Source organism: Rhinolophus ferrumequinum, chromosome 26 (genome assembly GCF_004115265.2).
Source record: "Rhinolophus ferrumequinum isolate MPI-CBG mRhiFer1 chromosome 26, mRhiFer1_v1.p, whole genome shotgun sequence".
Classification (NCBI taxonomy): domain Eukaryota; kingdom Metazoa; phylum Chordata; class Mammalia; order Chiroptera; family Rhinolophidae; genus Rhinolophus; species Rhinolophus ferrumequinum.
Window position 1 is genome coordinate 22,020,173 of NC_046309.1, and position 24,296 is coordinate 22,044,468.

The 24,296-nt window shown below is 37.7% G+C and overlaps 1 protein-coding gene across 2 annotated transcripts in view; it reads left to right on the plus strand.

Annotated features, from left to right (window-relative positions):
• Positions 1–24,296, plus strand: part of AASS (aminoadipate-semialdehyde synthase) — a 55,638-nt gene that overhangs the window by 14,533 nt on the left and 16,809 nt on the right. The window contains exons 4-17 of one of the 2 annotated variants that reach the window (XM_033098987.1): positions 1,859–1,943; positions 4,923–4,990; positions 5,096–5,242; positions 6,156–6,234; positions 6,365–6,492; positions 7,894–8,042; positions 9,246–9,368; positions 9,932–10,127; positions 15,326–15,385; positions 15,889–15,956; positions 18,384–18,505; positions 18,709–18,835; positions 22,583–22,693; positions 22,776–22,884. In XM_033098987.1, the coding sequence (XP_032954878.1) occupies positions 1,859–1,943; positions 4,923–4,990; positions 5,096–5,242; positions 6,156–6,234; positions 6,365–6,492; positions 7,894–8,042; positions 9,246–9,368; positions 9,932–10,127; positions 15,326–15,385; positions 15,889–15,956; positions 18,384–18,505; positions 18,709–18,835; positions 22,583–22,693; positions 22,776–22,884 (1,572 nt within the window). The remainder of the gene's footprint in view (positions 1–1,858; positions 1,944–4,922; positions 4,991–5,095; positions 5,243–6,155; positions 6,235–6,364; positions 6,493–7,893; positions 8,043–9,245; positions 9,369–9,931; positions 10,128–15,325; positions 15,386–15,888; positions 15,957–18,383; positions 18,506–18,708; positions 18,836–22,582; positions 22,694–22,775; positions 22,885–24,296) is intronic. The other variant, XM_033098988.1, reaches the window with a different exon arrangement.

Below are 24,296 nucleotides of genomic sequence, written 5' to 3' on the forward strand. Positions count from 1 at the left end.
GAAAAAGAGCGCTAGGCCCTGGGGGAGATGACAATTCTAGTTTAAATAGGGTGATCAGGGAGAGCCTCACTGCAAAGTTGGCATTGAGCGAAAATTTGGAGGAGATGAAGAATCAAGCCTTATCCATCTGGGAAGTCTTCCAGGCAGAGGGAACAGTACTGTAAAGCTCCAAGAGTCTTTTTGTGCAGACGGTGAGAGTAAGTCATGTTAAAAAATGCTTGATGACGTGAATGTGGAACATAAGAGAAAGAGAAGTCAGAGATGACTCCAAGAGTTTGGCCTGAGCAACTGAAAGGAGGTGCCCTAGATAGAGACGGTGGTACTACTGCAAGAGGGGCAGCTTGGCTGGGAGGATCAGGAGTTGAGTTTAGGGCCTGGTTAGTTTAATTTGTCCACTAGACATTCCAGGGGAGATACTGAGAGGGCCATTGGACATGAGTTTGTAGCTCAGGAGGGCAGTTTTGTAGTTGTCAGAGACTAGATGGCATCTAAAGCCGTGAGACTGCATGAGGGTAGGCAGTGAGTGTAGATAGAGAATTCCAAGGTCCGGGTCCTGGGGTAAGGATGTTAGAGCATTAGAAACTAGAATCTGAGAGTGGGCAGAGGACAGGAAAGTTCACAAACACTAAAAGCAATGGAGAAAAAAGTATTTTATATTTGTGTAGAGAATACATTCCTACTAACTTCAAATATACTAGCACTGAGCTGTATGTAGTTCATTTGCAGTGTTTCTGAAGAACAGTTTCAAAAAGTAATTAATGGAAATAATATTATAAGAAGAATGTTTCACCTTAAGCAGATAAACTCTTTAAAAAGTAATTTAGAAACATTTTTTGTTGTTGTTATATGAACATTTGCTCATTACAAGAAAATTAATAAAAACAGACCCAGCAGGGCTTCTTTTTGGCAGCAGATTGTAACCAATTACTTGGAGTTGGATGAATATTTAACATTCTTAAATTCATGCACGTGGTAAAATCATATAACCTTTGAGGAAATAAAACGACTGTGAAACTTTCCACAATTACCATGTGTCAATAGCTTTTACCATGAATTAGTAAGACATTCCCGAGGGAGGGCAGATCCCCAAGGAAAGAGGAAGACTGATTTTAGTGAAGGGAAGGAAGTGAAAAGCAGGCAGTGTGTACTACTTTTTAACTGAAGCTTAGTTGTGAAAGGATGGAGAGAGAGAGAGAGAGAGAGAGAGAGAGAGAGAGAGAGAGAGAGAGAGAGAGAGAGAGAGAGAGATTGAGATTGAGATTAGGAGAGACAGAGAAAGAGGGAGAAAGAAAATGAGATAGATTTGTGTGTATGGATTTGAGAGGGAATGTTGTTACTGTTTTTAAGGTAGAAGAGAGCTGAGTGAGTATAGAATGACCGAGAGGTAGGATCAGTGTAAAGAGGGTAATGCAGACAAAGGTAAACTCAAGAAGAATGTAAGACCTGGGAGAAGCTGGGTTTTATCTCACAGGATTTAGGCTTAGGAGGACTTGATTTCTTTGGGACTAGAAAAAAGGATGTGAGGAGGAATGGGGCTGTAGATATATTTGCAGATGGTGCTGGCCTAAAATTTAAAGGCAATCATGCCTTTATTATCTGACTGCCTACCATCAAGGGGCATTTAGCATGCTGCTAAGGCCATTCTTTTATCTCTAATCACAAACATATCACTGGCTTATGACCTGGCATTTTCTAAGTATTTCATGGTGCACCTGATGGTAACTTATGTTGGCAAGTCAAAATATATTTTATAAGATGAAACAAATGTGAAATACTGACTTGCTTTACATATATGTGCTTTACTCATTGAAATTAAGTATGGTGAGTCTGGCTGAGAATTTTCTTATTCTTTCTTCAGGAAATCCGACTTATTGATTATGAGAAAATGGTGGATCATAGAGGAATTCGGGTAGTGGCATTTGGGCAGTGGGCAGGTGTGGCAGGTAGGTATGCCGGGCTTTTCCATCACTCACATTCTAAATTTTCCCAGTGAGTAACTGTGGCAAGAGGATAGAAGTGTTCATTTCCATCAGTCAAAATAAACATGGGGGTCTGACTAAGTGAACTAGAATAAGAAGGTAAATTGTTAAAATATATTTATTACAAAAATTAAAAAGAAAAAGAGCAGGGAGAAGGATAACAAGTATGGATAGGCTCTGACTTATTAGGTAGTTCTGTTTGAAAGACTAGGAGAGGTGAGTTTGGTTCTGAAAAAATGAGGAATAGAAGAAAGGGAAAACGAGGAAAAACATAAGAGGGGCAGGAAACAACAGAGGAACAATCTAGAAAGAATAAGAGCTGGAGTTAGGGGAAAACTCCACTTGACTTTTGTCTCAGTTAGTACTTTGAATCTTCTTTAGTTGAGAAATACCACCACCATATGTTATAACTATCATATTAGACTACTTGAAGGTCTATATTTGTCAGAACAAGCAGACAGAAATTTTTAGGGATAGAAGATACTAAAACACTATTATCCACCCTGACATAAATGATAGTTATTGAACCGTCTACCCAACAACTATAGGATACATGTTCTTTTCAAATCATGTGGAACATTCACTCAGATGGTCCATATACTGGGTCACAAAACAATTCTTAATAAATTTAAAAATGTTTGAAATCATACAGTATGTGCTCTGACTATAATAAAATTGACTTTGAAATTATAATAGAAAAATATCTAGAACATTTCCAAATTTTTGAAGATAAACCATGTATTTTTGAATAGCTCATGAGTTAAGAAGAAATCAAAGCAAGAATTAGAAAATATTTTGAACTGAGTAACAAGTTAAGACACAGCATATCAAAATTTGTGGGATACAGATAAAGCGGGGCTTAGAAGGAAATTTATAGTATTAATGTTTTTATTAGAAAAGAAGAATGTTCTCAAATTAATGATCTAAACTTCCATCTTAAGAAGCTAGAAAATGAAGAAGAGATTAAACCTAAAGTAAACAGAAGGAAGGAAATAATAAAGATAAGAGGAAAAATCAATTAAATCAAAACAGGAAAACAATAGAGAAAATTAACAAAATCAAAAGCTTGTTCTTTTTTTAAAAAAAACCAATAAAATTGACTCTGGGTGGTGAACACATGATGTACTATACAGATGATGTTTTATAGTATTGTACACTTAAAACCTGTATAATTTTACTGACCAATGACACCCCAATACATTTAACAACAACAACAACAACAAAACAATAAAAACGATGAACTCTCAGTTAGACTGGTTAGAAAAATAAGAGAGAAAACACTATTTATCAATATTAGGAATCCAAGAGGGATCATCACTATATATGTTACAGACATTAGAAGGATAAGGGAATATTATGGAAGGACCAATAAATTTGACAAAGTTGATGAAATAGACGCAAATCCTTGAAAGACACAAATTACCAAAACCAATTCAAGAAATAAAAAAATTTGAATATCAATGTACAAAATAAATTCCCCTTATAGACAGTTATTATGAGAAATGAATTATTATTTGTAGAGACTTGTTTATAGTAGCTTCATTCGTAATAACCTAGAAACAATCCAAATATCCATCAGCAGAGGGATGGATACATAGTCACATACCAATAAAACGGAAAACTTAATAATAAAAAGAAGCAAACTACTCAGATACACAATGTGTGAATCTCAAACACATGCTGAGTGAAAGCAGACACTCAAAAAAGAGTGTCTTTTAATGTCACTTATAATGTCATTTATATGAAACTGGAAGAAAATACATCTATACGGAGAAATAAGATCAGGAGTTGTCTGGGGCCAAGAGTTAGAGAGGATTGACTGGGATGATGGAGGATTGATTGTATCTTGATTATGTTGGTGGTAATATGGGTGTGTACATTTGTTAACAGTTATCAAATTATACACTTTAAATTGGTACATTTTATTATGCATAAGTTATTCCTTTAAAAGTTGACTTTAGAAAAAATATCAAAGAAAATTTGATAGGGATCTGGAGAGGGGAAGTTCTATTCCTGAAAAGAAGAAGAGAATGGATGCTGAGGTCTTTGCTACAGACGTGCTTAGTTTTTGCTATTTGAAGGATGTCCAAACGGGGAACTCTATAAGGCGGCTGGTTAGGTCTTGAAATATAATATCTGTGCTAGAGATACAGATTTGAGGTCATCTGTATGTAGAGAGAGTACTTGAAATTTAGGACTGGATGAAATTAGCCAAGGAAAAAAATGTAGAGATGGAAGACATAAGGGAGCCCAGGACAGAATCCTGAGGCTGATTACTGTGTAGGGAAAGGGCTGAGGACACTATATAAAAGGAAGGGGCATGGGAAGAGGCACCTGCAGAAACGTAGGATGAAAAATTTTAGGTCAGGGATGCTGAGGGATGAGAATTTTCTAACAAAGAGGGGCTCTATATTGCCTAATATCTATGACAAGTAAGTCAAGAGTCAAGATCTGAAAAGTGTCCCCTGAGTTTAGCTATTTAGGTACTAAAATTGCTGATGGGGTTCATGAGGTCAATGATAACTTTGTTTTTGTTTGTTCATGTTTTTGGTGTGGGAGGAATGAGGTGTGTTTAAATGTTAAGAATAAGCCAATAGAGAGGGATAGCGAAAGGAATAATTCAATAGTGAATTCCTTAGAGAGGCAGGAAGGGATGGTATCTGGAGCAGAGGAGGAGAGATTACCCAAAGAGAAGAAGAGGGATACTCTTTCTATTTTAGCAGGATTGAACGTTGAAGGGATAGGTGCGGATGCAGCTGGCTTAGTGCTGTTGGTGGCAGAAAGTGGAGAGGATGAATAAGATAGATGCTGGGGTCCCTTCCATATCTGAGATCCTCTGGTCTGCACTTCCTCAGAGCCCTGAGCACGTTGGAGCATGGGCAGAGAGAACACCTTCACCTCTTCCCAACTAACGATCTTTCTATTGGTCTTCTTCTGCAATAGGGATGATCAACATTTTACATGGAATGGGTTTAAGGCTCCTTGCTTTGGGACATCACACACCTTTTATGGTGAGACGTTTAATTTTGTTTATTTTTTGAAAATACGTATCACACTTGAAGAATAGAACACTGTCTCTGGTGGTGGACTAACTGGACTTGTGTGCTTGCTTTCAGCACATTGGCATGGCTCATAACTATAGGAACAGCAGTCAGGCTGTGCAAGCTGTCCGTGATGCTGGCTATGAAATATCTCTGGGTTTGATGCCCAAGTCAATAGGGCCCCTAACATTTGTGTTCACAGGGACTGGTAATGTATCAAAGGTAAATCCCACCTGTCTTCTTTCTGTAAAGCAGTCTGAAACTCTGAAACTAACCCAAAGGATGTGGGCATTTTGTGGGCCTTTCAGAGCCCTGCTTTTCCATGAATGGGCATTCTGTTTTTGGCACTTTTTTTTTAACCTAGGTACTTTTCCCATAGTAAAGAGCAGTCATGGTCCAAACTTACATTTTTTGCTTTCAGTTGATTCCAAGCTGTGAGAGGCTTTGAATGTTTTTTTTTTTTTCCTTTTTAGAGGGATAACTTATTGTTAATGGTATAAAGCTCTGTTCTAAGGGTAATCTGCTTTAACTCCATCACTGAGATGTCCAAAAGTTTGGATGTTACCCCAGGATGTCAATTTTTCAAGATGACTTGGAGTTTTGCCAATCAGATGTTAGGGAGCTTAATTCAAGACTATAGTTAATCCTTTCTTCCTTCTGGGGGTGGTTTTGAGAATGCATTTGTGACCCCCCCCCAAAGGAACTTATAATTGTAAAATAGATAGTTCTTCAGTGAAAATATTTTACAAATAGGACACCACTATTTGTATTATGCTGTGAGATAGGCATCTCATTTTTTTGTGTAGGAAATACCGTTTCCCCACATGAAATAATTTCGTCAATGGAGCAAAAAGTTAATAGAAATATTTTATTTTACTCTCACTTCTAAATACTATTGTTTCTCTGCTGAGGAAAAAAAAGTCAAGCCCCTTCCAATGTGTGGTGTTCAAATTGGAATAAAAACTGGTCTGCAGGCTATGAGCAAGAAACTCGTCTGTACTTTCTTCTGAATTTCAGCCCTCGTTCAGGGCATGACAAGTGGATAACTGGGGAAAATGAATTAGAATCTTTGCAGGAAACCATGTTGGCTCTTTTCCTATTGATTTTTGGATTTTTACTAATGTTTTATTTACAGGGAGCCCAAGAAATCTTCAATGAACTACCCTGTGAATATGTGGAACCACATGAATTGAAAGAAGTTTCCCAAACTGGAGGTAAGAGGGGGCGGGCGACTGTGCATATTTTTTACTGGTTTTATTTTTAATAGTTTCTGTGTTCTAATATTTTATCACCATAAATTCTTATCATTTGTCACCCACTTTACTCGTTTCTTTCTCCCACAAGACCTGAGAAAAGTGTATGGAACAGTGTTAAGTCGCCATCATCATCTTGTCAGGAAAACAGATGGTATATATGATCCTGTAGACTATGACAAATATCCTGAGAACTACATAAGTCGTTTTAATACTGATGTGAGTATCATACTCCGCTTTTGAGTTGGTTGCTTGTGATACACTTTAGCTAGGCTGTTTTCAAGGAGAGAAATTAGGAATGTGTGCACCGGTTTTCAGTTCCTCATGCTGACTTGTTGTGAGTCCTTTGGGTATCATGAGTTGGCCTTAGGAGCTGTTGGCTTTTACTGATGTTGGGAGTGGCTTTTCTGAGTGGTTTTGGTGGTTTCTGTGGCTCTATGCCCTTTGCTTCGCTGTCTCTGTTTCTACTTGAGGTCTGCATGTGCCCAGTAGCTTTACAACATTTCCTGGGGAAGACTGTTTTCTGTATTTATCCTGGACTAGTTATTATGGTCGGCAAAGCACAAGGTCTATGAAGTTTGATCTCAACATAGGTTTATTCCTTTGATGGCCATGGATTGCAATGATAACCTCAGCCAGTTGTCTTGAAATGCATACCATTTCCAGGGTGAAATGGTATGGCTATATAAGCTCAGGCCCATCCACACTGTACAAAAAAGTTACAGTTAAAATCCTTCTAATGAGGACACACTGGCCTCATCTTATCAGAAGAGCAATATGTTTGTGTATTCTGTAGTCATGGGGCATTCAACAGTCCTCCTCAAAATAAACCCACCAAAAATAAACTAAACAAATAATGCGTGCATTTATGGTGAGAGGGAATGTTTTAAATAATTTTGAATATGTTTGAATCACATAGCATTTTTAGATTCTGGCATGAAATTTAGTGTTAGAGCATGTAAAGCATGTTATAGAAAAGGACTCTTACCTGTAGCTTGTGAATTCTTGAAATGCCTAAGAAAGAAAAATCATGCAAGTAGTCTTAAACTAAAAAAGTTTGAATCTAGTAAACGTCCATCCCTTCTCTTTTTCCCAATCACCAAAGTATAGGGAAATACTTCATTGAACTACCATGCATGCATGTATGTAGCACATTTGTCCGTGGAGCTTACAGATGGTATCTGATTTAATCTTCACAGCATCCCTTTGATGAATAGGGTACCTATTATCCCCATCTGACAGGTAAGGAAAACAGAGCCCAGAGAAGTTGAGGTAGCATGATTTAGATCACGCTCTACTGGTGGTTGAACTACAAATAGAGTTCTAGCTCACCTGATCCTCTGTCCTTTCCTTTTTCTTGGTTATGCAATACATTACAGAGCAAAACTATTAATATATTGATGTTCATGTATTTCTCTATGATGGGGAATTCTACACTGAAATCTGGGTGGCTATTTATTGTCTTTGACTCAAAAGGTAGCCACTGACCTGGCAAATAACAAAGTCAACTCAAAGTAACATTACATTATTTCTCATGGAATTGACTGCCAGCTCTCTTTCAGCACACTGCACTGAAATATGCTATTTCCCAGCTTGTTGAACTTGAAACTTGCTTTACAGATTGCACCCTATACAAGCTGTTTTATTAATGGAATCTACTGGGAAACAAACACCCCTCGTCTACTGACCCGCCAAGACGCTGAGAGTCTCCTGGCTCCAGGCAAGTCCCCGATTGTTGGTGTGGAAGGCTGCCCTACATTGCCACACAAGTAAGGACTTTGCTTCCGCAATGATGGCAGTTCTTAGCAGCAGGACCCACTATTAGGGCACCACACATCACGGGATTTGATTGTTAAGGACTACTTGTCTGCTTTATCTTACTTGACCTCTTGAGAGCATTTGACCGTGAACTTTCCCTCCTTCCTGAAATTTTCTTCACTTCTGTGAACCCATATGCTGCTAAGAAGAAACCTCCTCAGTGAGGTCCTTTCCGGCTTCCCTGTTACCATCTTTCTCTAGTCTGTTTCTCTGTTTTTTCCTGAAATTCACGATCATTTATTTTCTACTCTTTATGATCTTCCCGTTCCTACTCAAACTTGATCTTCTTAAGGAGAGGGGCCTGATTTAAGTAACCAGTACATTGCCTGACATATGTATTCAAATAATTATTAAACTGTCCAATTCATTAATCAATAAATATTTGTGGGGCACCTGGTCTGTCTGGCACTCTGCTAAACTAAAGGATACAGAAGAGTAAAAGGATGGTTGCTACCGTCAGGCATGTAGCCGGCACTGAGTAAATGCCAAGGGAATGGTAGAAGCATTATTATCACAAGAATTTAGAAGAGAGTGGGAGCCTGAGCTCAGGAATCCTAAGAAGGAGGAGTGAGGAGAATGAGAATTTCAAGTGACAGGATTGTGGCTTGACAAATATGGAGTCACCAAAGCACAGTGAGTGGGCCAGTCTAAGTCTAGTATGGGGTTTATATAGGCAAGTGATAGTTGGAGATCGGGCAGGAAAATTGTATTCAGCCTCTAAAGGATTTCAAATGCTGGGCTGACACTTTGGTTCATAATTCTAGAGATTTCCATGTAATAACATGTAAAATTATGTAGTGCTAAGCAGGGTGGAGGGAGTTGGCTAGGTAGATTAAGTTTCTTTGTTGTCAATGATATCTCTAGGGAAGGGATTTTCCACTTGTATTTCTTTTCTTTTCCTCCTTCTCCCCCTCCTTACCCTACCCTTTCCTCCTCCTTTCCCACCCCCCCCTTCTTCCTTTTGAAGACTGAAACTCATAGTGAGAAGATTCTGTGTATCCCTGAACAACACAATGAGCTGTAGGAAAAAGAGCTAACGGCCTAGGCACCTACCTTGAATAGTGTTCCAAGCCTGTTTCATTTGTATTCATTTTTAATCTTGCTGAAGACTTCAGAGTTCCATGCTCTGATCTAAGTACTGATATTGTTTTCAGACTTGTGGCAATATGTGACATTTCAGCTGACACAGGAGGATCTATAGAGTTTATGACTGAATGCACGACAATAGAGCATCCCTTCTGCATGTATGATGCAGACCAGCATATTATTCATGACAGGTGAGTTTGCTGAAGTTGATAGATGGTGAGAGAGACATAAAAATACACCATTTACTTACCGTTATATACTAGTCTTAAAATACTTAATATTTTCCATCTTTATGAAGACTATGCAAATTTCCAGAGATATACTGAAACATATTTGAAAGTTGTGTAGAAAACCCACATGCGAATTTGAACACTTAAATCCACATGTACTGAAACATATTTGAAAGTTGTGTAGAAAACCCACATGCGAATTTGAACACTTAAATCCACATGTACTGAAACATATTTGAAAGTTGTGTAGAAAACCCACATGCGAATTTGAACACTTAAATCCACATATACTGAAACATATTTGAAAGTTGTGTAGAAAACCCACATGCGAATTTGAACACTTAAATCCACATATACTGAAACATATTTGAAAGTTGTGTAGAAAACCCACATGCGAATTTGAACACTTAAATCCACATGTACTATATTTTTGTGAGAGATGGGTTGCTGAAGAAGAAAAAGTTTTGATTGAAAATGTGTTTATTTTCTTACACTTTGGTACAAAATTACAAATGATTACGAAGGAAATATAATGGAGTGGACATCTGGAAAAGTTGGTTTACAGCAAAGGTTTCGTACAGCCAAATAAAGCGTGTTGCTTCTCCTAGTGTTGAAGGTTCTGGGATTCTGATGTGTTCCATTGACAATCTGCCGGCACAGCTTCCAATTGAAGCTACGGAATACTTTGGCGACATGCTTTATCCTTATGTCGAAGAAATGGTAAGCAGACCTGGAGCCTCCGCAACTAGGCTTTAAATAAAGAGCGGCAGAGTGCTCTTATAAACGTTCTGGTCTATGGTATCTGATAAATCTGTTGTAAAATGAAATTCCAGCCCTTCCCGGAAGTACTTACTGACACCCGTACTTGACATATTCTGCTTATTCGTCTCATGGGGAATATGGTTACATAACTGCCTTCGTGCTTAATTCCAATTGCATTTGCCTCTCATTATGTGTATTTTCGTAAAAATGTTCATGACATGTAAGATATTTTGCTTTGTTTTCAATTCTTTCTACTTTCGAGGTCAATTCCTACTGGGGCATTTTTACCAGGCTGTGATTAACAGATTTGAAAAAACAGAAATGTAGAAAATTTTATTAGATTTTAGTCACTAATGCTGTGGAGATTGTGGAGTGTTATATTTCTCTGAAAAGTGTATCTAGTAGACAATTAAGTTGGCTAGCCTTACACGGAACGCACTGTCTCCTCTGAGTTGGGAGGTAGTTCACATAAAAGTTCACCTGCTTGACCGTTGATTGGGGTGCTGGTAGCTGACCTGCGCACATTCAGTTCTGGGGTCATACAGAGACTTGGCACAGAGTTTACTCATATACGGAAACCGGGCTTTGCCTTTTTTTGAATCTGTCTTTTCTGGCATTTCCTCCTCCCACTCTGAAGGCTGTGGTTGCTCTGGGTTCTGTTCCTGTTTCCTTAGATCAGAAAGTCAGAGAGCTTGCCACACATTTTTCTTCCTTGCACTACATGGCCCCCCCTCAGGGCACTGCCAATACAATGGGAAACTCACCACCTGTGCTAATATTTCGTCCACGTTTGGACACTTCTCCAAAAACCGCCTACTTACTAATTATTCATTCTCTGAAACCCTCATGTAGTTGGTTTTGTTTTTTGTCTAGAGTTTATACTTCTTATCACTAGGAGGAATGGTCTGTTAGAGCTTAGTCTCCTGTATATAAAATAGAACTCCCCAGTCCTAATACCTTGACGGAATCAACTTGACTCCAGCAAAGGTTTGAAGTAGCTAGAAGAGCTGTGGTGACTGTTCATTTCTTGAAATGTCTTTTTGTCTGGCTGCTACAACATCATTTACCACTCTAAGAAGTTGTTATAAGCCATTTTCAACTCAAAAAGCATTACGTTTCAAGGTATCAAAGTTTGTTTCTTTTGGGCCTTCAAACATGGTTTTTCATTCCTATTCGTCCTTAATCAAAATTGCCATTCATTCCGTACAGTTGTTCTCATGTAGACGTAAGGAGAAAAACAAGCCAGTTCGATGAATTCTCAGGAGGGTGTGACTGAGGATTAGCCTACATAATTGATGAGGAATAAGTGCGTTTCTTAAATAAAATTTTTATTAAGGAACAAAATATAATTTTTATATTATGTAATAGTAGAAAATAACGGATAAGTGATCCATAAGGGTACAGCCTGGTAAATCACAAAGACTCCCATGTGAACACTACATGGGTAAAGAAAAGAATAATGTTAACATCCCAGAAACCTCCTTATGCCTCTCCAAGCACGATCGCCACTCTCCTTCCTCAGGGTACCTACTATCTTGACTTCTAAGTATGGATTAGTTTTGCCTTTTGCGGGAAATTTTTATTTTTTCCAACATATTAATCAGAGTTTAAACTTACGTCTCATAATTCCAGTAAACTTCTTGGGTTTGTTTATAGTCTCTGTTTTACTCTTTTCTTGGTTTTTAGTCAATTCTTCTTATTTCATGGGCCTGTTTATTTTTGATTGAATGCTAGATATTGTGTGTGTAAAATTTTAGAGATGACTTGAGGCTCTGGATGTTGTAATTTTCTCCAGAGAAGATTTCCTTTGTTTCTGACTAGGAGATAGCCTAGAAGAAAAGCAACTCAGTTCATTTGGAATGGAAGTGATTCAAAGCTGGGCTTTAGTTTTTGGAGAACTAATGGTTTTCAATTTACCATTTATTTTAGAATATAGTTTTTCAGGATCCCACATGAAAATCTGGCATTGACTAGAGTCCCCTTCAGCAAAACTTAAACTCCAGTTTTTGTTGTCCTATTGTTTAAAATCAGCCAGAAGGTCTTCTCAGTTTTTCAGTCTCTGCTCCGTTCTGCTCAGCTTTTCAGCATCCCAGCCATGTGTCCACATGGGCAACTCTACCTTGGAAAAGTGGTGCCAAATGTTGGACTCGTCTCCCTGGGCTTTCTTCTCCAGAATTATGGTGTAGCAGGTCTTTACTGCCTTTGAACCTAAAAACTGAGGCTTTTCATGTTTTACCTGGTTTTATTCAATGGGAGGATTGGTCTGAAAAGAGCAAATTCACCATTACTGAGTGGAAAATATACATTCAGACAGGTGATGTGTTTGTACCTACATAAGTCAATAGCGGATAGACTTTTAGGCAGTGTGACAAGGTTAAGAATGTCAGACAGTGAGGTGTTGGAGATTTTTCTTCAGTACTGAAGCAGGTGGTATTGCTTAGATGTCTGATGAGCAAGTCATCTTCTCTGAACTGTCACACTGTCTTCATTTATACATCACTCTAGTCCTCTACACAGCCTGGTGGAATTGCCTTGGGGGCATCTATCTCAGCACTATCTTTAAGTACTGAACATTTGTGAAAATTGATGACTATCTATTTTGTAGTCTTGATATGTGTCTGCTCGCCACTAAAAATTTAAGTATATTGTCTGCGTTCTCTCCTGATAACTATATGGGACTGTATTTAAAGTATATGTACTGCCCTTTTCTCCCCAGATTTTCCTGTTTGACTTAAGGTCCGTACATTCTGTAGCATTGCAGGCTCACACTATCATTTTGCGCCGATATAGAATTTTTGTTCTAGTTGCATTCGATAGGTATTTATTGTCTGTGGGAACAAGGCACACACATAGATGAAGAGAATTAAAACACAACTTTTGACCTATAGAAGCATGAGGTTGCACACATAAGTGTGTGACCCAGCCACAAGGTGTAATGTGACAACCATTAGAAAGGTGCCAAAGAAGTCGTGGAGGGAGAGGCTCTGTCCTGTGGGTGAAGTTAGGAAAGGTTTTGTGAAAGAGGTGACATTTCAGCTGACTCTTGATAGATGTATAGGACCTGTTCATTTGCATGGCATGGGAGGCACAGTACGTGATGGAGACAGAGTAACGGTGGGAGTTAATTTAATCTAAGGATTCTGTGAGTTGTCAAGTCTGATGAAGCAAAAGTAAGTATGTTGTTTGTACATTGAAAAGGGCCTAAAAACCAGGGTAAATAGCTTGAAATTATGAACTCTCAAAGGTATTGTACGTGAAAGTGACAAGGCATATACTATGCTTCGGGACTCTGTGCTTGCAGTCTTGTAATGGTTGAATTCTAGCAAGGCACGTAATTAATGGAGTAATCGAGCAACTTTTGTTGTCATTTACGTTTGCCTTTCTCTAGGTAAACTCATGACAGTTACTTAGTTTTCGTGGGGGGAACCCCACCTAACTTTAAATAATTGTTGTATGTATCGACTAATATATTAATTGAATGCAAGTATTTGCCAGTTTATAATGTAGCAGGCATGTGGCAAGATGTCAAGAGCAGTTCCTACCTTCAAGGTGTGCTTGGGGGCGGATTTTTGGCAAAGACTTCACAGAGGAGGCAATTCTTCAGCTGTGCCCTGGAGGTTGAAGAGTGGGAGCTCCAGGTAGATCTGTAGCATGTGAGGCGTCGACCTGGTGTAACACAGAGGCACGTGAAAGCATCATGCAGATAAGCAACTCCACGCTGATGATAGGCCTGACGTGCTGGGTCTGAGGCACACGGGAGAGTTGAGCTTGGAGAGGCAGAACCAGCCTGTAGAGAGTCTTGCAGGCCTAAGGAGCTAGAGACTTGATCTCGAAAGCAAGGGAAAGCTCCTGTATTATAGGCACAGGAGAAATAATAAGACTTGTGTTTTAGATTGGAGATAAATGAAGGGAAGTAAGATGGGAGGTAGTTCTCATGTGCCCAGCAAGGCCTAAATAAAGCTGTAGAATCAGATAATGAGCAGAGAGAATTCAGAGGTATAATCATATGCCCAGTGAAATTCCTACAGAGTTTGTAGGTAGAGCAGTCAGCTTGAGGAGGGAATACTCCAAAAGTGCCCGGGAGAAAGAAGCAGTGGGAGGATGCCAGGTGTGCTAATTTCATGAGCTTCCCAAAGAATGTCCTGCCTTCTCTCCTTCCTTCCTTCCTTCCTTCCTTCCTTCCTTCCTTCCTTCCTTCCTTCCTTCCTTCCTTCCTTCCTTCCTTCCTCTCTCTCTCTCTCCCTCCCTCTCTCTCTCTTTCTGCCCATATCCTAGGAATAGATAGCCTAAGTGTCTTATGGTTTAGACACATGGAAGTAGTTTTATATTTATTTTAATACAATAAATAAATGCTCTTCTGCGAGCATCTGGTGGGTACATTTTAGTCTTAGTTGGGTGAGTGCTCTAGACATTAACCTATGGATAAGGGGCGGGAACGATTGTCTCATTGGCTCTAATGCCCTGACCGTCGGAAGCAACGATGCTGATTTATATGATCTTTACCCTTGGCAGTCTATTCAAGAGTTGGATACCTCGGAGGAAATGAGGAGGACTAGAAGGATGCTGGGATGTTAATATATAGTAAGAGATATGGTTGTTGGCCCCCTGATTCCTTCTTACGAGATAATGGGAAGAGTGTGATGGCTTTTTGAGGTCTCCTTGGTCAAGTCACTGACACTTTTGAAATGCTGATGTGCCTACATACACAACTTATAGTGACCTGAGGGAGACTCCCTCTTGTAGTGTTGTGGCTTGCTGTCTGGAAGGCACAGTCTCTCCTTCTCATTGGACATCTTGTACCTTTGAAATGGGATAGAGGCTCTCAAAGGGAGGACTGTGGTGGTGTTGGCTAGCACGCTCAACCTGATACATCTAACTGGTGGGGAAGGGTACGCTTTGTCATGTTCCCAGCGAGCAATGATGATTGTCATCAAATTTCAGTTTTAAAATGGGAACTTGTGTTGAAATAGCCTGTTCTTGTGGGGCAGACTTCACTTGTACAAGACTTCTATTACCAATTATTTATATTCAGTGATCTTCAGAAAACTTTTCTAAATTCTTTTTTTCTTTTGACTAATATTTTAACATGGATACAAATATCAAGAAGCCTTCTTTGCAATGTCATTTATCTCTTACCAATCTCATTTTCCTTTCAGATATTATCAGATGCAACACAGCCTCTTGAAAGTCAAAATTTTTCTCCTGTGGTACGAGATGTAAGTTATGAAAAAATTTTTTTTCCATGAATGTATTTTTTCCACTATTATCCTCTCTGTCCCCTTTCCCTCCCCTTTTTCTCTCCCAATCTTTATCTATCTATGTAACTATCTACCATGTTTCTCCGAAAATAAAGCCTAGCTGGACAATCAGCTCTAATGCGTCTTTTGGGGCAAAAATTAATATAAGATCCGGTATTATATTATATTACATCATATCATATCATATCATATCATATCAGACCGGGTCTTATAGTAAAATAAGACCAGGTCTTATATTAATTTTTGCTCCAAAAGATGCATCAGAGCTAATTTTCCGGCTAGGTCTTATTTTCGGGGAAACACGGTATCTATCTATCTATCTATGTATGCATATCTATCTATCTATCTATCTATCCATCTATCTATAATCTATCTATATCTCTTCTCTATCAATCATGAGCCTATGTCTGTGGGACTAAAATGTGGATATTAAAGACATGTCTTCTGTCACGTACATTTAGGCAGTGATTGCATCCAATGGTACATTGCCTGATAAGTACAAATATATCCAGAAACTACGAGAGAGCAGGTAAGCATTGTTTTTATCTTGGATCTGATGTGTATTTTTTTTTAATGTTTCAATGTGAGTTTATGAGACTATGTTTATGCAAGATGTAAATTTTGAAAATATCTGTAAATATAGGCAATCCAAACTAAGTGACTGGCTGAAACCTGTGTGAATCATTTTCTCTGGAACAGTCTTGTAGCATCATTTGGGCTTTCTAATATCCTACGTAGACTTGTGTGTAAGCAAGCAAAAGTACCAAGCTGTCCTTTCTTTAGCGTGTTGTATATACTGTCATGCCTCAGTTATTTCCTCTAAGGAAAATGAGCACACAAATCCTTTCTGTGGTGCTTTCAGTCTGGTTTTTAGCTGAGGATTTGGACTTTCTTTTGGTTGGTGTAATGTTTAGGAAAGTGGGCTCTTAGGTAGAAATTAAGAGGAGTGAAGAAAGAAAATGATCGGACGTCAGTTTTCTCTGGGGATTCTTTTTAGGAGGAAGGTGCCAAACCCAAGAGAATAGTTCTCACAGAAAGGTACTTAGCTAAGGCCCTTGTTTCCTTAATTGATTTTTCTACTCAAAGTTTGAAAATATGGACATTTCTTTGGAATGATCTGGCCCACTTCAGTTGACTGCACTCAATTTGTGTTTATGTCTGCTCCACTGGTCTATTCATGTCTAACAAAATAACCCATGCACTAAATTCTCAGGATAAACCAATGTGGGAAAATTAATAACAAACAAATAAGCAAACAAACTGCCTTATCGTCTTTCTCAATTGTTCTACCTAAAGAAGTAAATACAGAGATCTGCCCAGATCAAGTATACTACTGTTATGATTTTCCCATATGTGTTAGTTTGCTTACAGTTACTTTTTATGCATTAATGAAAAATTTTGGCATAAGATAGCAAGACTGTATACTTTGTGTTTTAAAAAGCAGCAGGCTGTATAACCCCATAGGAGAGTTTCTTGTAAGGGACACTTCACATGTATTTGTTTTTTGTAGCTCTCTGTCATTTAATTCTCATCATCTGATGCTCTCTTATACTACTCATCGTAATGACGTGTGTAACACGTCACGACGACATCTTCAGTCTTACACACCATATTTCATGTAACAGTAGGTCTGCTTGGCTCCAACTGCTAGGACTGCCTGCCCTCCTTCCCTGGTGGAATCTTGTGCCAAGACACTGATATGACGATCACATTTTGAAAGGAAATTTAAGTTATTGTGCACCGGCCTTATTCTTATGTTCTCACTATCATTTAGCATAGTGATCGTTAACCTGCAGTGTTTGGGGGTGATGATAAGATATTAATAAAATATAGAATCCAGGAGTGAGTCTTTAAAAAAATGTATTTTGAACACTTTGTATTTAGACATCAAAATAATATGTTTTAATTATGTAAACGATAAAAAGTGTTAATAAATAGGGTATACAATAACCAAGTAATAGTGGTTCTTTCTGGGAGGTGAAATGGGACGGGGGTGGAAGTTTTAGGAGCCCTCACCTCAACACTAATATGAATGTTGGGGTGAAGAGGGACAGGGACCTTTTATATTTATTTTTATTCACTTATAATTCATGAGAAGGTTGAAGTTTGAGCAATGTCCTGGCCTAAAAGATCCCAGCAGCAGAGCCTGCTGCTTAAGTCCCTGGCACCAGGCCATTTCCATGGTTTTACACTGATATCTGAGAATTTGATTTAAAAGAATTTTAATGAATACTTTTCATAATGAAGAAAATAATATACTGAGCATTAATGGATTTATAAAGATGAGTAAGACTTAGTCACTGTCTCGGAGGTCAGAGTTTGTTGGAAAGAAAAATAGTAATCTGTCAGGAAGGAACCAATTCGAACAGAACAAACTGCTGAAGCATTAAAATCCTGCCTAGTAAATCAGCTTAGGTTTCTACATTTGACATACGGCATTTGTGGTTTCAAAGTTACGGTTTCAACTGTCTCAAGTGACCCTAACGATAAACGACCAAACAAATGTCCACTAATAATCTCGAATAATAATCTCCTCAGATTGATGTTTCCTGAGATTGTTGTGAGGAGTAAACAAGGTTTCTGAGGTAAAGCTCCAGCTCGATCTTAAGTCACATCCACTGGAAGGACAAAGTCTGAGACCAAGTGACTCAGTCATAAGACAAACAATGGTCCAACACCTTGCTAGTCGAGTTCATGAAAGTTTATGGGTGTATACCGCCGCGATGTCAGGGTTTATTGTTCATTGTGCAAAAGCTAAAATAATTCATGAAAAATGTTGGTGTAGGTTAATTCCTGTTGAGGTTCTTATTATGAATAATGTGGGAAAAATGATTGCTTCATAGTCTAAGTTTTAGTGTAGTTTAGGGACAGCAAGATTCTGTTATTTAATTGTTTTTGTTGTTAAATGATTCCTGCATGCCCCACCTTTTCCTTTTTCTTTTTCTTTTTTAAATAGGGAGCGTGCTCAGTCACTTTCAATGGCTACCAAGAAAAAGGTTTTGGTTCTTGGGACTGGTTACGTATCTGAGCCTGTATTGGAATACCTGTCAAGAGATGCCAATATAGAAATAACAGTAGGTAAATAAGCCCCCATTTTTCAAGAAGAAGAAGGGGGGAAACCCAAAAACCAACGATGTCATAGCATGTTTACTCTGTGAATTTTAGATGGCTATTTTGTTTCTAAACTTTGAAAAATTGTTTTTTGGAGATTTTAAAAGGTGTTTTGCTCTCTGACTAGTGGAAGGAAATCTAAAAATTGGACTTTTTAATTCTTAAAATAGGCTCTGACATAAAGAATCAAATTGAACTGTTAGGCAAGAAATATAATATTAATCCTGTTATCATGGAGATTGGTAAACAAGAAGAGAAGTTGGGCTCCTTGGTGGCAAAACAGGATCTTGTCATCAGGTTAGTATCTAGAAAGAAATGATTGTCACATGTTTTGTTGTTATTTCTCTTTCCTTATTTTCTCTTCCTTTCTCTAAGTAAACTTTTAAATTTAATTGTGCATTGAGAAAAGTGCACAAATCACAAGTGTATAGTTCAGTGAATTTTCACGAAGTGAACACACCATGTAACTATCATCAGAACCGGAAATGGAATATGTACCCCAGAATCCCTCCTTGTGCCCCCTCCCATTTACTAGCCCCATTTCCCAAAGGTAAACATTATCCTGGCCTCTAACATTATAGATTAGTATTTGCTAGTTTTCAACTTTGTACAATTGGAGTTGTACAGTATGTCCCCATTTGTGGCTGCCTTCTTTCATTCAACATTATGGTTGTGAGAGTTGTTTGTGTTTTTTGTAGTATATTCATTTTCATTGCTGTACAATATTCCATGTATGGATATACCATTATTACCCATTTGATGGTCAATGGGTGTTTAGGTTGTCTCTGGAATTTGGCTACTATGAATCATGCTGCTATGAACGTTTTAGTATTTGTCTTTTGATGACTATATATACACATTTCTGTTGGGTATCTACCTAAAAGTGGAATTTCTGGGGCATGAGGTATTCATGTTTCATATATTTTGGTAGCAATTTTATCTTTTAGATTTATAAAGCATAAATTAAATTGAATAGACTCTCTAGCTTTATGACCATTTAGGAACAGATCTTGAAATACAGTGTTTATTACTACCTAATAAAAATGCAGATCGAACTTCTAGATACAGAGCTACATGAGGTTCACTTTAAAATTAAATTTGGTTTCTAAATATCAAAATGATGAGAATAGTAATTTATTCTTAGAATATAATTTTTCCAAGATAGAAGGAAGAAAGTCACCTGCTCGTTTATAGTTAGATCAATTCATAGTTAGGTCAGATTCAAATGATATCATTGAAGGAAGTTCTGTGATGTCCTACTTAAAAAAAAAAAACAGGCTTGGAAAACAGATACAATAAAAGATAATTCTAAGTGGGAACTTTTACGTTTCCTCTTTATATCTTTAAACATACACTCATTTTGAGCACTTAAAATATTATTTAGTTTGTACAAATTTAATACACATTAATTTTTCTTCAGCAAAAATTTACTAATGCCTAATAAACATTGTCTGTCAGTAATACGATTATGAAAATAAGTCTGATTCAAAATTGAATGTTCCAGCATTCTGAATAAAACAGAGAATTTGTTTTACCACATAGAGTTACTTACATATAACATTGTTTTTTGATTAAAAAAATAACATTATAAAATACATTTGGAACTAAATCTGAAGCAAAATAAGACAAGATAATGGATAAAGACAATAATCTATTAGTATGTTCAAAATTTAAAATTTAACAAATGGGTAGCCTTTCATAAGATTTAGCATTAGCAAAATCTGTTTTATATTTACTTTTTCTCTGTTGAGTTTCCAGTGGTTATACTGGTAATACTGGTAAACATTGTAATCCTGTAGTGTTCCTTAAATTATTTTAAAAAGTTTTTTTAAGTTGGAGAAAGAATTTTTTTTAAAATTTATTTTTAATTTATTGGGGTGACAATTGTTAGTAAAATTACATAGATTTCAGGTGTGCAATTCTGTATCACATCATCCATAAATCACACTGTGTGTTCACCACCCAGAGTCAGCTCCCCTTCCATCACCATACATTTGATCCCCCTCACCCTCATCCCCCACCCCCCAACCCCTTTACCTTCTGGTAACCACCAAATTACGTTCCCCAGATTAATTTTCAAACCCGTGGCCATCCTGTGGTCACCGACTGCCCTCCAATCCCCTCACCCTCCCCCCCACCCCCCACCCCTCCCGCCCATCTAGCAACCCTCAGTTTTTCCTCATTGTCTCCCAAACTGTTTCTGATTAGTTCATTCACTTATTCTTTGGAGAAAGAATGTTTTGACGTAAGAACAGTGATAGGAACTACAAAAATAAAATGAGTAAAGGATATGTTTCACAAAAAATTTTATAATAGTATGTTAAATCCTCATGGTTTTACTTTTTTAAATTTTATTTTGTAATGATTTAATGCAAAATAAATCATTAAGTTACTTTAAAAATTCCATTTGTATTTTGTATATGTTATTACAAGTGGTATTTCCAAGTATATGGATTAATTGGGCTGGAGTCAACACAGTAATTTAGGAGTTAGGTCCTCTTAACTAGTTACTGTATCAGGTTACTATATCACATACACAATGAATTATGAACTCTAATTCCCTTTGTGTAAAAAAGGCACCATCAACGAAAGTCCTATCATTCTAGTTCTCAGCTTTTTATCAGATTAGTGCAGATAATGCCAAAGTTTAAAAATATTATTAGGTCTTCATAACATTTTTAACAGGCAAGTTTTCATTGTGGGGAAAGTGACACAAAAATCTCCACTTAACCTTTAAGATGATGTCACTGTACTTTTTCTATTAGTACTTTCCAACAAAGAATTTTGTAAGTATTTTGTTCATTGTCTTTTAAAGGGCTACCATATTCAGTAATACTTCTTTTAGATTAAGAGGCCGGAAAACAGAGATCAAGAGCATTCATAGTGATACTGGCAAAATATGTACACAATTTCATTCTACATGATAATAAACATATTTAGCAATATTTATTCTGTTGACCTGAGGAGAAATAAGAGCCTGAGAGGTGGCTTTATTGTTTTGTTTTATGTGAAATAGAGAAAATCTGAAGTGTGCAGGATGAGTTTGACATATACAGTGATACAGTGTGATAATATTTATAAGCTTGTATTTATATTATCATTGGGACGATGTAGATTTTTTTTTTAACCAACTAGACAACAAGCTAGTAGAACTTAAATATTGTTAAGCAACTAATAGAGTATTTTATTATTCTTTGGATAGAATATGAATATACTCATTTGTATCAGCATTTATGAAAATTCTTTTTTTGTGTGTGTGATTGTGTAGTCCCAATTCCAAATTAAAATACCAAAGCTGGATTTTTAGAAAACCCATTCAAAGTTGAGTTTTATGTGCAGCGTCATTTTTTGCTCACCATATAGACTTTTCACCATTTTGGTAGCCTTTACACCAGTTAATACCATTAAAGCCCATCTCCTACGTTGGCCTTTCCTCAACTCTACCCTGTAATGTAACACACAGGCCACTTTGACTAAGTTTCACCGCCTCTGGATAGCCATTTGGGAGATGTGGAGGTAAAAAGTACAGCAAGCTTATCTTTTAGTAGGGGACCCAAGACAGGAAATCATAGAAATATAAGGATGAATGGAATAAATTCCATTACATGTTATAAAGAAATAGCTGGGTGCATGGAGAGGAAAAAGATCTGGCTTTGGGGGAATCTGGGAAAGCATCTTGGAGGAGATAACATTTCAGACACTTCTTTAGGGAGGCTTAGATGGAGGTAGGTGGAAGGAGCATTCCAAGTTGGAAGGCACAGTGAACGTAAAGATTCAGAACAGGCAAAATTGGGAGTGGAGAGTTACAATAGCTTCTTTACGGAGGAGATCGAGGGAGAAAAATGCAAAGGTGTAGGTCATATTGTGGAGATTTTTAAATGGGATAACAGGACACATTTATTCTATAGTCCTCCAAGAATCATTGATCATCTCTGAGAGAATAAATTAATCAGAGTGGTATTTCAGCGTTAGTGCAATTGAAGGTACATTGGGAGGTAACGTTGGAAAAGAAAGTTTCTGATTATCTTCTTCCTCCATTTTCAGCTTGTTGCCTTATGTATTACATCCTTTTGTGGCCAAGGCATGCATCACAAGCAAAGTCAACATGGTCACTGCAAGCTACATCACCCCAGCGCTGAAAGAATTAGAAAAGAGGTATGTTTCAGTCATTTTCAACAAAGTAGATCCATGGCACTATTTTTATTTTATATCCAACTTTTCCTTCCTCTTCTTGTAGTGTGGAAGATGCTGGCATCACAGTCATTGGCGAATTGGGGTTGGACCCTGGTCTTGACCATATGTTGGCAATGGAAACAATAGATAAAGCCAAAGAAGTGGGAGCCACGGTGAGCCCAATTTACACCCACAAGCCTATTTAGGAAAACATGCAAAGGGCCAGGCTTTTGTGTTCAGATATAATCTTTCTCCAATTTTAATTAAAGGTGTTGTTATACTCTTAACTCCTACTTTGACTAGAAATTTCAAGTAAAATTCTGTAACTGCAGAAATATCTGTATGGTAAACAATGTCCAAGTCATAGCAATTTATTATTAGAGAAATAGATGCTCCTATAATATTTTGGTTTAGTAAAAGATTTTAGACTGCCTTGAAGACTCTGTTGTTCAGGACCTAGCACTGCATGTGAGTCTCAGTTCTTACTCCAGCAAAATGACTATGAAGGTGGATTATCTGTCACGTGCAAGGGATGCACTTGTACAGTCCTTCTCATCATAAGGGGTAGGAGGCATACAGGACGTTGTTACTCTTATGGGTGCATATTATTTGATGAAAGAAGATTTGAGAATACCATAGACATTAGCAGCTCGGGAGGCAAACCTGGTCCCTTCTCTGAGCTGGATCCCAAGGTGAAAGCAGACTTTCCAAGAGTTTACAGTAAGGAAGTCCACCTTACTCCATAGTCACTTCATGTAGTAAAGACATGCAGACATAGCACAGGCCCTAACACTGGATTCTGAACACCATGGAGAATTAAACGAAGGTGCCTCTCAATCTGATGAGAAAGAAAGATCAAGACACTATGAAAACTGATGGTATGATCACGAAAAAGACAAAAATCTTCAATGCTCTCAAAATCAGGAAAAAATAATGAGTTCAGAAAAGGAAAAGGTAAAAAGATCAAAGAAAAGAAACCATTTGCCACTACGGACAGTCACTTTTTATTCACCCTGCTGACGAGTCTGGCTGGTCTAGAGAATACCTTCTTTTTGCCAGAGGAAGGATGTTCTAGCATAAACGGGGTGGCCCAGTGGTCCCATTATAAAGTGGTGGTACAGCTAGAAGGAAGTACCTGGAGGCTAATGTATACCTCTCAAAAAGGTTAATAGGACTGCATGCATGCTCCACTTTATCCTATCAATCTAATTAATTGCACTTCAAAATGACTGTAATCAGAACTAGAAACTACAGCTGGGCTTTGGGGTCAGATTTTATTTAACAATAACATGCCTGGGAACAGTGGTGCTAAGGCAACTTTTGGAAGCTTAACAATTTATCCTACTGGACTTTACAGAACCAATGCTGATTTTTTTTTTTTTAAAGGTAGTTATTATTACGTGGTGAAATTTTGTAATTAAGTCACAATACAAAACAATCACCACCTAGAACTTGTCTTATTAGGGAGACCACATCAGGGATGATGTAGATGCCTGATCATTGCACTGTACACCTGAAGCTAAAGCTGGATAACAGTGAATGTCAACTGTAATTTTATTGTATATATATATATATGTGTGTGTAT